Source organism: Pholis gunnellus (genome assembly GCF_910591455.1).
Source record: "Pholis gunnellus genome assembly, chromosome: 5".
NCBI lineage: Eukaryota > Metazoa > Chordata > Actinopteri > Perciformes > Pholidae > Pholis > Pholis gunnellus.
The window spans coordinates 1255584-1273229 of NC_136531.1; the positions used below are offsets into that span (position 1 = coordinate 1255584).

The 17646-nt window shown below is 45.0% G+C and overlaps 1 protein-coding gene across 2 annotated transcripts in view; it reads right to left on the reverse strand.

Annotated features, from left to right (window-relative positions):
• The window catches only part of syngr1b (synaptogyrin 1b), a gene marked incomplete at its 3' end in the record, with an annotated part of 31491 nt that extends 15042 nt beyond the window's left edge, over positions 1-16449 (reverse strand). For both annotated transcript variants that reach the window (XM_079159151.1, XM_079159152.1), the window contains exon 1: positions 16030-16449. In XM_079159151.1, the coding sequence (XP_079015277.1) occupies positions 16030-16131 (102 nt within the window). In that variant the 5' untranslated portion in view covers positions 16132-16449. The remainder of the gene's footprint in view (positions 1-16029) is intronic.
• Positions 16450-17646: the final 1197 nt, after the last annotated feature.

A 17646-nucleotide genomic window follows, 5' to 3' on the forward strand; every position in this document is an offset into this window, starting at 1 on the left:
GGCCCAGTTGAGCTGATCACTCAATGCCAGACAAGGCCTAAGGACTGTTAAGGCGAAAAAGGCAAAACCCTTCCCTAAGCAATTTATTGCTCGTGATAATATTAATGTAATATCATCAGATCAATGTATTGTTAATATAATATATGAATTGTGTCCCCACAGGAACACTGAGATAACCAAGGCCTGAAGGATAGAGTAAGGGATCTGATTTGTTATCTTAGATTAGGGTATTTGACTGCAATATACTCCTAAAATTTCCTGGTGGAAGATTTGAGAGAAATTAGGCCTGCACAAAGCAGGGAGCTGATGTTTTCTCTCAGATTAAAATATAACTACTCTTATAAAGTAATTGTGTACGCCAACGTGTGAGGGGAGTGGAATCATATTGTTGGCTTCGTCTGCCGATGGGGTATAAAAATGCACCTAATGTTTTTCAAACGGCGGTTGTAAAAACTCTGGAAGGCTTACCCGTTGAAATATACATAGATGATGTGTATTTCACTCATGACGATCCTGAGGAGCACTTGCAGTGTTTATCCGAGGTCTTAAAGAGATTAAAAGACGCAGGGTTCAAAATAGGCCTCAAAAAGTGTGAGATAGCCCGCCACGAATTGACATATCTAGGATTTAAGATTTCTCCACTCGGAAAAGAAATCACAGACTCCTATAAACAAAAAATCAGAGACTTCCCAGACCCAAAATCTGTGACCGATTTGGAACGTTTCCTCGGTACATGTGAATATGTGAGCAATCATATTCCCCGCATGAGTGAGAAAGCGTCTCCACTCCACAAGTTAAAAGGCAAATTAAGAAGGAAGGATGCTCCTAAAGATATCCAACTAACAAAAGAGGATTTGGAGGACTATAATGCCCTCAAAATTCATGTAACTGAGACAGCACAGCATTTGGAAAAAAGAAAGATGGAGGCTCCTTTAGAAGTACATTTAGAAATAAATGAAAAAGGAGGAGGCATGGAAGCTCGAAACCTGGGCTCCAAGCAACCCACCCTATTCCTTTCAAACGTGTGGTCCACCACAGAAGCAAAGTATGCAGATGAAGAAAGATTCCTTTGTTTGGCATACCGCTTTTGGCCAGCTTTAAAAGAAGTAGCAGGCGAACAAAGATTGATTTTCTACACTCCGCTGTCATCAATTAAAGAGGCGACAAAACAAACAACTGCTGGCTCTAAGGCTATGATGAGTCGGTGGGGTAAATGGCAAATGATGATAATAGACCCTCAGGTCGAATTTCAAACTGAGGGTCAGGTCAAAAGGCCGAAAAATAATGATACCGGCCCAGAAAAGAAACAAATAAGACCGGGTATTACACTGTTCACAGATGGGAGCTTACAGGGCCCAGACACACAGGCCAAATGGGCTTTCCTCATTAAAAATGATACAGATGATATCATAGCGAGAAAAATGGGAAAATGCGCAGGAACTGCTCAAACCGCTGAAGTGACAGCGATTTTAGAGGGTCTCCTGACTGCAAAAAAGAGAAATATCAAGAGACTGAGACTAGTCACAGACAGTGATTATTGTTACAAAGCGGGAACGCAGGAGTTAGAATACTGGAAGCAACGAGACTTCACTAACGTAAAAGGCGCACCGCTGGCTCACGCCCATTTGTGGGGATTAATCTCAGAGGTAACTAGAGCAATGTATATAGAATGGACTCACGTGAAGAGTCACACTGAAATCAGAGATTTCGATCACGACGGGAATAGAGAGGTGGATAAAATGGCCCAAGCCAGGCCAAGAATGGCAAAACTTTCTCTTATCTTTCCGGCTGGATGGAAAGGGAATGATGCACTCACCGAAGTGCCACTTGACCAAGCCTCTCAGGTGGTTACTGAGGTGCACGAGGGATTAGGGCATGTGGGATATGAAAAAATCCAGAGATTTTTAAAACAAAATCTAGTTCACATTCCTAACCTTAAAACACATACAACACAAGTGAGGTCACGATGTCAGCAGTGTGCACTGGTTGATGGGTTCAAGAAGGCTACACCAGAACAGCTCAGAATATTGTGTAAGGATCCTGGAGTCCATTTTAGCGCGGATATAGCAGGTCCGTTCCCTCAGCGAACAAGATTAGGACACCGATATTTTCTAATTGTCGCTGATAATGGCTCTAGTTATAAACATGTGTATCCTGTAAAAGCCGCTAATGGGCGAACAGTGGCCACACGCATGGGGGATCACCTGTGCAGATGGCCAGAGACAATATCCATGAGAATGGATAACGGCACTCATTTCAAAAACAAATGGGTCGAGGAGGTTTTAACAGATCTTTCAGTACAGCAGGTGTGGTCAGTTCCCTATGCACACCACACAAACGGTGTGGCAGAGAGGGCCGTAAGAGCTGCGAAAGAGTGGATCATAAAAAATGCTCCACTAGACTGGGATGAACCGTTACAATTGACACAGTTAAACCTTTTTTTAAAAGAGCCAAAATTAAAAGAGCCTATAATACAGGACGCGACTGATGTATTACCCTCTCTCTCACCAGGGGATCGAGTGTGGGTTACCAGGAGAAAGATATTTCCAGAATCAGGAAATCTGAAGGCCAAGTGTGAGGGGCAGGACGAGGTTCTTTTCCAGGAAGGTAACGTGGTGCATTTAAAAAGATTTGGCCAGACGCACCCCAGACAGATAAGGAAAATAGTGTAGCATGGCGAGCCCGTATCCCATCAAACCAGAGCCTGATGTTGATTGCTGTGATCTCACACTATACACTTCACAAGCCGTATGGATCCTTAGCTGCGCAGGGGATAGAATTTGGCTAGGTCAGAGCCTGGATAACTATAAATTGGCTCTTAAAGGTTCCATCGCATCAAATTGGGAGAGAACAAATCGTTTGACCTGGAGCAAATACACTCCAGGATCGTGCGCAGCCTGCCGGGCCCCGGTCACTGAGTGTGCATGGAGGGGTCTGGCTGCAGAGCGCCCGGAGAAAATTCCCCCTCCCCTTTATGAAGAAATGAGGGGAGGGATGCACAGAGAAGGACTGCCTTCATGCAGGTTGACTTTTTGTGAGACCTGTTTCGGTCGATATGCCCTGCGGATGACTCTTGGTCGGTATGACCATCCTGCAGGCTTTAAAGGCGGGTGTATGTGCTCGGCGGCGGCCGAGGGGTTTCTCCCTTGCCCTGGGAGCATTAAACTGGGAATCTGCAGCGGTTTAGCTCTGCAGAGAGGAACCGGAGATTTACACCCTTCTGATTCAGAGAAGCTTGGCTTCCGGAAGAAACCGGGTCGTAAGCAAAACTGGGGGATGTATACATCCACCCCAGATCTGACTCCTAACATGTCACCTCTGCAGAAAATGATTGTGCAGCAGTTTCCTGTATGCCATGAGGAGAGGCCTAGCCTCTCAGTAGGAATCAAGGGAAATTCCAAGATCACTGTGCACCCCCACCAGGGGAGAGAGACTTTGTTTCCCCTAATGAATGCTAAAAAAGCTTACTCTATTGAGTTACAGAATATACTCCTTCAGATGCTGGAAGGCTCATTCGTGAAGCACGCAATGGCTAACCAGGGCCGTAGGCCGAAGAATAAGGAAGTGGATTGGGTGACCTGCCTGACTCCAAAACGTGACAGTGGGATGACGTATTGGGTGAACGAGACCGTTCTGCCTTGCTCCTTCCCCCAGAGCTCCAGTAAGGGCCCTGACTTTCACATGACAGTAAAGCTAACCCTGGCCAGGGGTGACAGAGGTCAAGTCAGAACAGCCAGAGTGAGAGTCTCAGGTCACGTGATTGAGCCAGAGGTGGCTAAAATAAGAAAAGAGAGGCGGAGCTGGAGAAGAGTGTTTAAAGGAAGAGGTTTGTGGCCTAAGTAGGCCTGGTGGCTGGGAGGGATCTCTCTGACTTTCCTCAACTCCTTCTCATCTTCCTCCTTCGCAGGAGCAGAGGAGGGGGGAGCAGGATGTCGGCAGACATAAGCCAGTCAGAGGGCCTCCCACAGAGCCCAGATGAACCGAGGTTAGAGCATCGACCGACAGAGACAAAACGGAAACAGAGACACAGACTGACTATATCATGCTTGGTTTGTACTTTTTACATGTTAGCAGTGGGTACAGTTTCAGCAATAATACTGATGAGTTACGCGGAGAAGACCATGTACTCACTGAGACGGTGGGACGTATGGCAGGTGAAGATAGAGACTGAAAAGGCCTCGCTTGTTACATACGTACAGTACGTACATGAGATACCGTGTACCAGCTCTTGGAGCAACTGCTCGAGTGGCTTTCCATGTGAGGAGACTAACAGGACTGACTACAGGAGACACATGTTTCGGGAAATGATGGCACGAGGGTTAGACATAACTCTATTTAATAACTCACGTTTTTGGAACCAGGGGAAGCTGCCAGACGTTCCCTGGAGCCATGAGGTGAAAATCTTTGTGAAAATTAACAACAACATGGACCAGATGCTTAAAGCGACTAACTGTAGCGCGTCTTGGTTTAACATTGCCCAGGACAGACCTAGCAGAGAAGACAACCCAGACGGACTGTTTTTTGACCCTTTGACCTCTGACAATGACACTCATATAATATCAACCTACAGTTGGGCCCCGCCGGAGAGTAATACATTCACCTGTGCGTCGATTATGACTAACTGGACTACATACCATTCAGCCGTGGGCACCACTTCCGAACGCCCGGTAAAAACATTCAGTAATTGTTCATTTATTACTTATGAAAACCGGACCTTGGTTCGTAAAGCTGACCTTCTGGAGCCAATACGCATGCCAGAGTTGGATAAAGTGTCTGAAATTATCAACAGAACCCGCACGCCCACACGATATCTGACCTTAGCGATGCCACCTGCACGTAAAATCCATGTGCGACGCCTCTGGGATGATATATTTCCCCCACAGGTGTCAAAAGAATTAGACCTGGAAGCGGCTCCAGCTAACTTAACAGTTTTAAGCCCTGATGATCAGATACCGGTCCAGCCCCGGAGCTCTCGTGTAAAACGCAACTCTCCAAAAGGAATGTTAGCTCGAACCAAGGCGTTAGATATGACTAAAACAATTTTCCCAGACATGCTTGGACGAGGCACGCTCCCGCTAAAATCAAGAAGATTTTTTCCGTGGGGTTTACAGGTACTTGAGGGTTCATACCCATTAAAAGCATATCCCTATGGATTAGATTGGCTATATAATATCACCCAGGACAACGTGGTGCTGTATTACATGAGGGTGCCGGTGTTTAGCAACAAAGATAATCAAGCCTGGGTACACACAAATGGAACGATAGCCATGACGAGTTTCCTGGACTGTGTGAACCAGACACTCTACGAGCCCTACTTAAGATGGCATAATACGCAAGAGGAATTAATAAAAAGCGAAACATATTTTGGACAAATGTTACTTCCTTATTGTTCGATTTATGGAGAACTCATAAATGAGGCTAAAGACACGATCCCTTACACTGACTGTGGCACCGAACACATCAACAGGATATGGAGAGAAATGACCCATACATATCATAATCCTGACTTGCCTTTTAAAGGCTTTGACCGGTTTCAAGGACTGGGTCTCTTGCTTAATGAAACTAAGTTACTAGAACCCTGCTTTGCAAGCCATACAGTCGACCCAGTCGAGGATCCGGACGGTTTTGAGTTAGAAATCTTTTTAAAACAACAGTGGGCCTCTCTCCATGTGGGACATTGGTATGAATTAGTGGAACGTGACCCAAAAGTGGGGACACCTTCCTCCCAGACCCCGGCATTAGAACTAAAAGGCTGTGTGGGTTGTATAGCACCCCCTCCGGTGGTGGCTAAATATACGACGGACAAAAAGGGTGAGTTTCTGGAATATGCTCTAGGCCTCAGAGCCACGTTGCCTTCCCAAAAAACTGCAACCGGAGTAAAGTTTGGCTACTACGACAAACAATATTGTTCCCGGTATGACGAATACCGTCAGTGTTATGCTCAGGATTATTACTCCGAGCACACAGCGGCTCAGGCCCGGACACTGAATCAGGTTATGAATTGGCGGAGAAGATACGATATAAAAAATGAAATGATTCACGGACATGAGCTCCAGATTTTCCTAGATCAGATGGACGTTTCTCCCCCTCGAAATGCCAGCAACCACGCCTGGATGATGGCTCACACCTATTTCGGAATGGCAGGTGAGTATCCCTCACATCAATTTGTAAATCCTATTTCCCATAATGAACGTTATTTTTCCAGAAGACATGACTTATGGATCCGGAAAAAGGCTGACCCACGGCCTAAAGGGAGGTCGAATGCATATCCAGAAGCATGGCCAGAGTTTAATCAGGTGTCACCCTCAGAATTACGGATTTCCCGGACCAGCTGGGTCCAGGAAGTAGTGTGTAAAGTGGAATCAGTATTATCAGGCGGGGTGTACACTGAGCGCTCCCCGCTGGTACAAAACCTAGACATTCGTTTACCATGGGGCGCTTCAAGCCCCTCATTTGACTTTAGCGGATTTGACATGAAATTATTTTGGCCAAAAGAGATGTTAGCTGAAATAGATTATGAGGCCAGACCAAATTGTAAAAGAGGATTCTTACCAGGAAACATCCACGACGGAGGAGATGGGTGGGGATCTCGGATAGTGCAAACTGGGGAACGACCCCCAGTAGCTACACTTTGGAAGGGGGCAGCTGGCAACATTATGAATACGGTCACAAAGTGGGGAAAACAAACATTTGGTAATGTTGGGTCTATTTTTACAGGGGCTTTCTGGTGGTTAAAATATTTAATACCAGTAATCATTTTTATTATCATAGGGACCATCGTGGGTGTACTGCATAGATTGGGCCTACTGCCCTTAGCTCGTTACATAGTGGGGAAAATCCTTAAAGGGATCTGTGCAGTGATCAAATTCACTCTGATTGTTTGCTTCAAAGTGCTGCAGCACTGCTTTCGGCTGTTGGGGAAGTTGCTGACTCAGGGCAAAAGTGATGACAGGAGGCGCTCCAATGAGAGAAGGCCAAAGAGGAAACGAGTGTCATTCGCCATGGACCAGTCAGATAGGCTGTCACTCCATCAAGCATGATAATGGGGAAGAACAGATTAGATAAGACACGACAGTGCACGCAGGACCCTCTGTCCAGAACTCAGCGTCTAGAGGAAGGGGCACTCCTTGGCATATGCTCATCGCGCAGCTTGACTTTTCATACTTAGACTTTTTAGACTTAGACTTCACTTTGCGGAGAAAACTTTTTTGCTTTTAGCGTTAAGTTTCGTTGATACTTTGTAGAATTTTTAGTTCTAGGTTTTTTATAAACTTAGGGTTTTAGTTGGAAATCCACGGGTTACGAATCTTTAATTTTTGCTTCTTTATGTATTTCCTGCTCACAGCCTTAGAGGTTTTGATTTTTTTTTAGTTATCACTGCCAAGATATTTGGCTGAAGATATTAAAATCTTATTAACTGCTTCTGCTTTTGACGTTACTATACGAGCTTTTGATTTTTTGATTTTCAATTTTTTATCTAAAAACTTGGCTTTAGTTAGGCATTGAGGGTTTCAATTAGAGCCCTGTTCTCAAGTTTGTTTTTGTGACCACTGAGGATCAAGAGAGGGAACAACATGAAACGAAGTTCTGGCAATTTCTCTATTGACCCACGGAATCTCTCGGATTCAGAAATTATCGAGATGTTGAACCTCGAGCTAACGAGAATTGCGGTAAGCCAGATCTTTACTTCTATCTTTCTGCTCTTATGGGTGGTTAACAGACAAGGACGAGCCCTCGCTCGGGGTTCAATTTTGGGCTGTATTTATATTGCTTTAGGGGTATATAGGGGTTTACACGGGATTACCGAGGCATCAGGGTGGATTATGCCAATTTACCTGGCCAGCCTTGAATTTATAAACACCCCCTTTATTGTACTAACGACATTGGGAGGACTTATGGGAATGGCAGGAGCGGCAGCTTCTCTCCATCCTATGTTTAAAATGCATTCCTTGATAATGATCTTAGCGGACATCTTGGTCATGATATTTACCTTATTGATTATGTGGAAAGTAATGTTAAGACAAATGACCGGGGCAGCACGAAGGTCAATGACGAAGCTGCTGACTTCTTTTACTGTTTTTACCGCAGGAATAGTTCTGATGAGAGGTGTTGAGTGGGGTTTTCAACTTAGAAAATCCAGCGTGTTCCTGATATGTGCTTTTATTTGGCATGCCGAAGGCCGGGGTCAGCGTAAACGAAGAAACATATTCCTTACGTGCAGAAGGCCTAAGCGGCCGCATGACAGGACGGTTTAGGTCTAAACAGAACAGGATAAAAGAAGTTTGTTTTTGTTCATTTTTCTTTCGTTGTTACTTTTCCTTGTTTCTTTTGTTGCAACTTTCCATTTTTCTTTTGTTGATACTTTATCCACCTCACCCTATGTAGAGATCAGAATTATGTTTCTCACTCAAATTATGGTCACAGGCTGAATACACCGAGCCTCTTGGCTCGGGGCTGGCGCGGATGGGAGCCCCTGTTCCCCCGAGGAGCGCAGTGGATGTGGACCGGAACGCGATCCTAGGGGGGCGTCCGAATCCTTTCACAGGGTTCAGCGTGCAACAATTGAAAGAGTTGGCTGCGGTTATCAGAGACGACCCCAGCACGGAGGAGGAAGAGGAGGTCGAGGAGCCGAGCACCATGGTCTCCCCAGCTGCAGCCGGCCCGGTGGAATATCGGGTAACTATGCCATGTCACATTTTGACGAGCCCTTCTCCAGGCACACCCAGTTATTCACCTACTTCTCCGGAGAACCAGTCTGGGAGTCCTCGGGGATCCGAAGACTCGCCGGCACCATGCACATCTCCCCCGCAGCGAGTGCCGTGTAATCACCTACCGGTTCTGGAGCCTGGCGGCGGGATTCGGTTCGCAGACTCAGCCCCTCTCCCTCCTGAGCTAGGTGAGCCCATTTCGGAGCCAGTGGTTCGTACAAATGTTGTGGGCTCTGCCCCACCCCGGGCCACAGTCGGGGCAGGGGGAGGTGGGATTGACGTGAACACACAGGTAACGAGGGGCCTACGTGACCAAAACTGGCCCCCGGAGCACGTGGTCATGAGGGAGCTCGTGAATCCAAACGTGTGGCATGGCCGTTACTCCTACGACAACCAGACCACCCTGAGGTGGGGGTGTCATCTCAAGTTCTTCATGGTACGTGAGGGGGATCCCATGCGGTTAGTTACGGACTGGATGATCGGTCTGTGCTGCAACTGGATGTGGCTGGTCTATGCGGCGATGGGCCCTAACCGATACCCACACACAGAGACCTGGGACTGGTCGATTCGTGGGGTGGTCAGGGCTCCTTGGATGCTGGAGACTAGTGTCCTGATGGGTTTCCTCCCACACACTCGTGTACCATTCCGGCCGGGTGTGGCCAGGTGCGCCGTCTGGCGTTATGTTCACCCCGTGGGACACTGGGCTCGAGTCGCGTGCATAGACCACAATGATGAATGTGTGGAGGAGTACGTTATCTGGGATTATCGAGTCAACCGCCGCATGTGGCGTCTCGGTCGTGAAATTCTGACCTATTAGATGTGACACGTTACCGTGTTGACGCTCGTAAGACCCTGGACATTGACTTTTCTGCTCTGTTGAAATGATGTACCGGGTGCCTTGGGACAACAAGGGGGTTTATTGATGTGGTGAGGTGATTAACTTAGGAAAGAAAAAAAAAAAAAATGATTTTTGTCTATTTTTGCGAGGTGTATTTTTGTGATACTGTTTCAATGAAGGATGAGGTGGGTTTTTTTACCTTAATTTTTCTTTTTACTAAGGTTTTTGTTGTGCTTTCTTTCATACTTTGTTTCTGTTGAACTTTTTATCTTCTTATTCCTGTTCTGGATATTTTGAGGTTATCATTCAGGGGCCGGGGACCCGGCTCCTGTGCGATTATATGTGTATGTATATGATGTTCTATTTTCCATGTATCCGGGGCTATCCGAGAGAGGGTGTTAGGAGAGTTAGCGAATGAGCCCGGATAGTGATGACGATGGTTGATTTTGGATTCAATTTATTTGAGGCCTATGGATTGCCGGGGGAAGAGACTCACAATTCGCAAGAGAGGGTGTTGAAGGAGATGAAGTATCTGCGAATTTGGGAGTAGCTTCTCCCCGGAATGCCAGGGCCGTGTGGTATTAAAGACACCATACTGGCTGCTTAGTAGAAAACAGTAAAAGAAAAACTATTAAAAACAAAATAAGTAACTGAAGGCCTCGGGGTTTGACCCTTGAGGGTTTCGTAAGAAGGTGCCTCCGAAAAAACAGACACTAAGCAAATCTGGGGCGAATCTAGTTCTGCTTAATGTAAGAATAATGTAAGAACGGACAGAGATTGGTTCTTGTGTTTTGCTGACAATGTCGGGTTTGAGGGAGAAGATCCTCTGACACATAGGCTGGGCCCCATGGCCAAGTTCAAGTTCCTCTTATCAGGGGGGCCGATCACACACACACACACCCACTGACAAACTCACACTCAGCACATGTACACTCACACACACACACACACCAACTGACAAACTCACACTCAGCACATATACACCCACCCACACACACACACACACCCACAAGCATGACACATATCAAAAAGGATCACTGTGTTAGGATTGCTTGATCAAGATTTAGGATGATTAAATGGTACATCCATAGAAGCTTAGAAAACATGTAAAGCCCGTACCCATTAAGGGAACAGGCCTAATATAGGCAAAAGAGTACGTATATTAAGAATACTCGATTATTTTAATCATAGGCTGGGCAACAAACGATATTATGATTTTGTATTATGATTTTGTATTATGATTTTGTATTATGAGTTGTATTAGGACTGATAATATGTTGTATGATGTTGTCCTTCCTTGATCTGTGATGAGTGAGATGGATTAATGTCATACCCTGAGCACCGTTAAACATACGTTTGTGCAGAAGCTATCACGAGGGAGCAAGGGGGGAGGCAAGAAGTCCTGTGACCTAATTACAAAGAAAAGAGGAAGTCGGGGTTCAGACCAAGTGCAAGTTCAAGTTGAAGCATACGTCAAATCACAAGACAGCTGTCACGAGGCACCTGCCAAAAAGAGGATCTTGCCCTAAGATAGAAAGGAGGGGGACAGCAGATCCCCCGCTTGAGAGTATAAAAAATCTCAATTTTTAAATGTTCGAGGCATTAGTCGGGAAGAAAGGCGTATAGTCTTTTGAGGGCATAAGCCTTGGTTGTTCACAGGACTTTTTGTAAACTCCGTGTCTCACTGAGTGTTAGAGGTTTTTTCAGTCTTTTCAATTTTGTTCTTTACCTTATTGGTTATCATTTTTGTATGCATTGGGACCTAAATAGGAAACTTGTAATTGGCAGAAAATAAATAAGTAAACTTGTAGCGCTTCGTCAAAGATTCTTTTCCCTGTCCATCGGTGATCTCCGGCCTCCGGGAGAGGGGACACCCCCTCGGGGACGAGACCAGCCCCTGCAGGTAAGCAAGGATCCATGCACGGCTACACGACTGATTGCTCCTTTAGCACACACCACATACATCTGTTTCTAAGAAGGAGGAAGAGATCCGTAGGATAACCTGCACGAGCTTAATATCTGTTGGGCTCTAAATCCAGGTGGTAATAAATTAAGAACAGCTTCTCCTTTATGAGCACCGGGAAAATTATTAAGGATTTCTAAAAGTACAGTTGACTGTTGAGAATGAAATTGAGAAGTTGATCGTAGACCAGGTAGCTACTCCTTGTTCACTTAAGGTAATTAAACTGGCGAGATCAAATAACTTTGCCCACAGGTTAAAAGGGTCATATTGGTGATTTATTACTTTGTGGGGAAAGCGACATCCCGTCGGGGATTTTCTTTAACAAATCAGTCCAGAACAAGAGGCCAACGCTAAAACTTAAAGCCAGTTGAGTGGAATAACATAGAGGTAAAGAAAAAAGGGGCGCCGTCCCCCCTCCTCCTTCTAGCCGACCACTTCCGGCCCAGGGGCCACTCACCGGGGGAGACCGGACCTCGGGACAAGAGCCCCGTTGATCCGTGTTCACCCTGAGGGCAGACGTGGATTCTGCCCCTCGCTGCCGAGGATCCGAGTCAGAGTGCACGCAGACACTCCGAAAGATCCTGGGTTAATCACAGTCCGTCTCGGACGGAGAGCCTCTGTTCATTTGATGGACCACACTTGTGATTAAAAGGGACTGATAAAAGTAAATTTTAAAATAAAAATAAAGAACTTGTATTTTTTTTATTGATTAAAAAACTTTTTGTCTTTTAATATACATATATCTAATAGAAGGCGCGCGGAAGTATAGCTAACTAATACGTAGCACGTCACACTGTGTAGCCCCGCCCCTAAAGCATCCCCTGCTTTATGGTCTGTGTGACTCTAAATGGACCATCATTTACTAAATGAACATCATGCTGTATTGAAGAAGACTTGAAACTAGAGATTGAGACCATAAACTCATGTTTACAATGTTTACTGAGGTAATAAATCAAGAGAGAAGTAGAGTCATTTTCTCATAGACTTCTATGCAACCAGAGGAGTCGCCCCCTGGTGGACACTAGAGAGAATGCAGCTTTAACACGTGAAGCTTTGACTTCTCTTTAAAGAACCGGAGGTTGTCGGCTGAACTAACCTGACAGAGTACGTCAGAATAGAGTAAACCCCGCATTCTTCAGACACAACTGGTGAACTTTAATCTGCGTCAATGGGCCGAAAACAATCTCCCCTTTTGGGCAAGTCGACGTCTGAAAGAACAGACGCTTGTTTTAGTGGAATGAAGCTCAAAGCAGAACTCAACAGTTCACGATGAAGTTTCAAAGCTTGAAACGCCGATAACATAATGACGAACCACCGGCTACAAGAACGAAGTCTCCACTCTGTTGACCCCATTTAGTTCAATACATGTAACTATTTTTATTTATTTTATATTTAGAAAATGATCACACAGAAGGGTGTTCACTCTCCATTCACACACACACACACACACACACACACACACACACACACACACACACACACACACACACACACACACACACACACACACACACTTGACACCCCCCCCAGTGTTGAAAGTGGTGATCATTTCCTCCCCCACATTAACACCATCACACAAAACATCACAACTCCGGCTGAGGCTGTTACTATGGAGACACGTTGTTGCCGGGCGGCGCCAAGGGGAGTGAGGCGTCTCACATGGACCCAGAATCACTCCTCAGTCACTCCACAGAGTCACTCCTCAGTCACTCCACAGACTCACTCCACAGAGTCACTCCTCAGTCACTCCACAGAATCACTCCACAGAGTCACTCCTCAGTCACTCCACAGACTCACTCCACAGAATCACTCCACAGACTCACTCCTCAGAATCACTCCACAGAGTCACTCCACAGAGTCACTCCACAGAATCACTCCACAGAGTCACTCCTCAGTCACTCCACAGAATCACTCCACAGACTCACTCCTCAGAATCACTCCACAGAATCACTCCACAGAGTCACTCCACAGAGTCACTCCACAGAATCACTCCACAGACTCACTCCACAGACTCACTCCTCAGAATCACTCCACAGACTCACTCCTCAGAATCACTCCACAGAGTCACTCCACAGAGTCACTCCACAGACTCACTCCTCAGACTCACTCCACAGAGTCACTCCACAGAGTCACTCCACAGACTCACTCCACAGACTCACTCCTCAGTCACTCCACAGAGTCACTCCACAGACTCACTCCTCAGAGTCACTCCACAGAGTCACTCCTCACCTGAGAGTGACTCTGTGTGTAGCTCAACTTCACTGTGTTCCTCAGAGACTTAATGTTGAATCCATCAACAAAAGTTTCGGCGATAATTTAACTTTAGTAAATGTTGATTTTTGGCTTTTTGAATCATGACATCATCAGTGTTTGGATTGGTCTCACTCTGCAGGTCTGTCTTCCTCCAGGTCTCCCAGTAAACAAGAAGTCTCCATGTTGTTTTGCGGTGCTGCTAATCGACGGTGTGCAGGTTACAGAAATCCAGTTCAGCCAAGAGAAGCCAAAGCTTCATGTGTTAAAGCTGCATTCTCTCTAATGACCACCAGGGGGCGACTCCTCTGGTCGTATAGAAGTCTATGAGAAAATGACTACTGGTCTCTGTACTAATATCAGGTATCATAGAGTTCTGGGTGAACACAGACGGCTACAATATATTTTTTTCTGCTGATCGGCTTTAACGACACAGCATCACACAGATTTCTCGCCGGTTTAAATATTTCACCTTGCGTGAGTACACGAATGAGGCCAACGATTTGACACGAATTCGCAAATTTCGTGCCGCCCGACTGATTTTGCGTCACATCGGATGTAATCCGGTGTGAACACAGCGTAACATTCTGGCAACCCGTTGATGACAGAAGGGGTTTTAAATAGAAGCATCTACTGACTTATTTATTATGAACTATTATTATTTTGAAAAGTCAACCCAAGACCTTCAGTATAATATCACCTTGTTGAGGTTTGAATCTCTTTCCTGATGCTGGAAATGCTTTTCAAAGAATCTATTCATGAGAAATCTGCGGACCATGTCGAAGGAAATGCTTCATCATACAATCATTAAATGTATTTCTAGAACCAGAGGCCTGACCTCGTGACGGGCAGAAAGCCTTTCGTCTCACATGACTTCACACGGCACGCAGGGATAAATGGTGAACACACTCACAGAACATCTTCACACTTCTTTCACGTGGTCCAGTTCACTTGTAGCTTTTAGTCACAAGAGGAGAAAAGTCAAACAATCCATCCACTCAGCATTAGTTTGGTCCATCTTGTACACATTTCCACTGTTTGTTAGTGTAGACCAGGAGACAACCGGTTCTTTAAAGTGAATAAAGCAGCATTCTCTCTAGTGTCCACCAGGGGGCGACTCCTCTGGTTGTATAGAAGTCTATGAGAAAATGACTCTACTTCTCTCTTGATTTATTACCTCAGTAAACATTGTAAACATGAGTTTATGGTCTCAATCTCTAGTTTCAAGTCTTCTTCAATACAGCATGATGTTCATTTAGTAAATGATGGTCCATTTAGAGTCAAACAGACCATGAAGCAGGGGATGCTTTAGGGGCGGGGCTACACAGTGATTGACAGGTCTCTACGTCACTCCTCCTCAGTCCAGATGTGGTCACTTCCTGTTCACTGGTTGCAAAAAAACAACAACAACATGGCGACGGCGTAATCGATAAACTCGAGGCTTCAAAACATCCGTTCACAAACTACTTCTCATCGACAGTTGATGGTCTTCACTTGTAAAGTTATTTTAATGTTCAGATCCACGAATAAAACGTTCATATTTATCTTTTCATGCTCCTTTAAATGTCTCCTTTCACTTTAAGGACGCACAGACACACTCCTATAAATAAGAAATAATCCGATCTGTGCTACTCTCCGCTGTAAACAATGATATCTTATGATAACACGTTATCCCACAGAATAAAACCAGTACGCAGGGTTAGCGGGACAGAAGTAAAAACAAACCAGACACTTGTTTGTTTTGTGCATTTCAGAGAACTTCAGGAGACGAGTGAACGAGGTGATGAACTGAAGGAATCAGACTCACTCTTCTCAATCATGGAACAAAACAGAGAAATGGAGTTGGCCTTCAGTTTGTATTAAACTGGCCTCCAACGTCATTTATTTAACCAGAAATCGGCTTCTACCCGATGCTCCCGAATAATATGTATATATATATATATATATATATATATATATATATATATATATATATATATATATATATATATATAAACAGAGACCAGGACCCATTCTGGGCCTACATCAGCCTGACTTTAACTCCTTGTTGAGTACCATAAACAGACAAATATCAAATATTAATATGTGTTACAAAAGATAGGAAAATTAAAAAGAAATGCGATAACATAGAGCAGGATGTGATACACTCCCTGCAGGACATTTACGCGTGCAGACTGTGTAATAAAGCTATTTATAAGCGGCCTGTGCAAAGAATACAACAAACTTATCTTATCGTTATTTATATGTATAAATATTATTTTTTTTCTTACCCAAGACACGATGCGCAGAATGGTCTGAGGCTGCTGGAAGAAGGTGACTGGGTCGAAGGCTCCTCCGGCTTTCCCGGCTCCGTACGCCTGCATCCCCTCCATGGTCCTCCTCCTCTCTGCACAGCCTCCTCTCTGGTCCTCCCGTCCTCAAACCCACACAGAAAATATCCTCCAATCTGCTCCTGCTTCTTCTTCTTCGTCTGCTCCTGCTTCTTCTTCTTCTTCTTCTGCTTCTTCTTCTTCTTCTCCTGGATGCTGCAAGCCTTCCCTGTTCTCTCTTCTTGCTGTTTTGAATTTAACCTTTAAATTCCCTCTCGTCCTCTTTCGATATCCGAGCAGAGGAAGCTGGATGCCAGTGTTATGATGATGCTCTCTCTCTCTCTCTCTCTCTCTCTCTCTCTCGCTCTCTCCCTCTCTCTCTCTCTCTCTCTCTCTCTCTCTCTCTCTCTCTCTCTCTCTCACGTTAACGCGCCTCCAATTGTCACGCCTTTGGAGCACGTGCACGTGTTTATGGGGGGGGGGGGGGGGGGGCGCGCTTGTGCTCACAAGGGGTTGCCACATGGAGTCACGCGCTTTATAATTTGACTGAAAGCCTTTTTTTCTTTTCTTACAAAAACAAGTTGACTCAACCAGAACATGATATTTTATTTTTTTTGATTGCATAATATTTCAGGACATTGATTTCTATCTTAAAACCCGCTGTAACCATATTATTATACATTGCAGTGATGCAATAACGTTACAAACGCCAGCAAAACATGTAAATCTTTGATATAATTAGTCATTTGTGACGCTGAGGAACGAAAGCCCGCTCTCTAGCGGCCGCCATGGGCGTTGCTTTTGAATATATGGAGCATTTATTACCTCAAATTTACCTTTCAGGTAGTTATTTCTGCCAACCTCAGCACCACACGTGCTGTTCCCGACCAACAAGCCGGATCCATGTACCGGATCAGGGCTCCGGTCGGAGTTTGTTGAATCTTACCACGAGCGGCAGTAACTGTACACATCTTAAGGAAGGCTTGCCTGACAGACCTCCTGAGGAAGAATAAAACCCGTTTCTATAGTCTACTATTGTCTTCACCACCAGCCAATCACAGCACAGCTACGCTCTGCGCGTCACTCACTGACCGGACCAATGAAACTTCTCTGTAGCTCGGTTGCTAGAGACGCGTTGTGTGTCTACGTTGAAGAAGAAGAAGAAGAAGAAGAAGAAGAAGAAGAAGAAGAAGATGGTGAAGTTGAGGGCGAGATGTCTGCTCGTCGGTAAGGTTTAGTGAGTTTAGTTCATCTTTCTGCTCCCTAACGATACAAGGGCCTTCATCACCACTTAATATATATATAATATATATAATATATGTAGATAATATACCGTTACCTCAGCTATCAGGACACTATTTTCATCACAAGCACATCACTTCCGGTATCGTTAATGTTAGTAACAAATGCTGGTACATCTGGTTGTTACTTACTAAGTTTACTGACTCAAGTACTGTATTTGAGTACAATTTTGAGGTACTTGTACATTACTTGAGTTCGTTTTTTCATTTTATGCAACTTTATACTTTTGTTCTCCAACATTTCAGAGTAAATATGTTTATTTTACTCCACGACCTT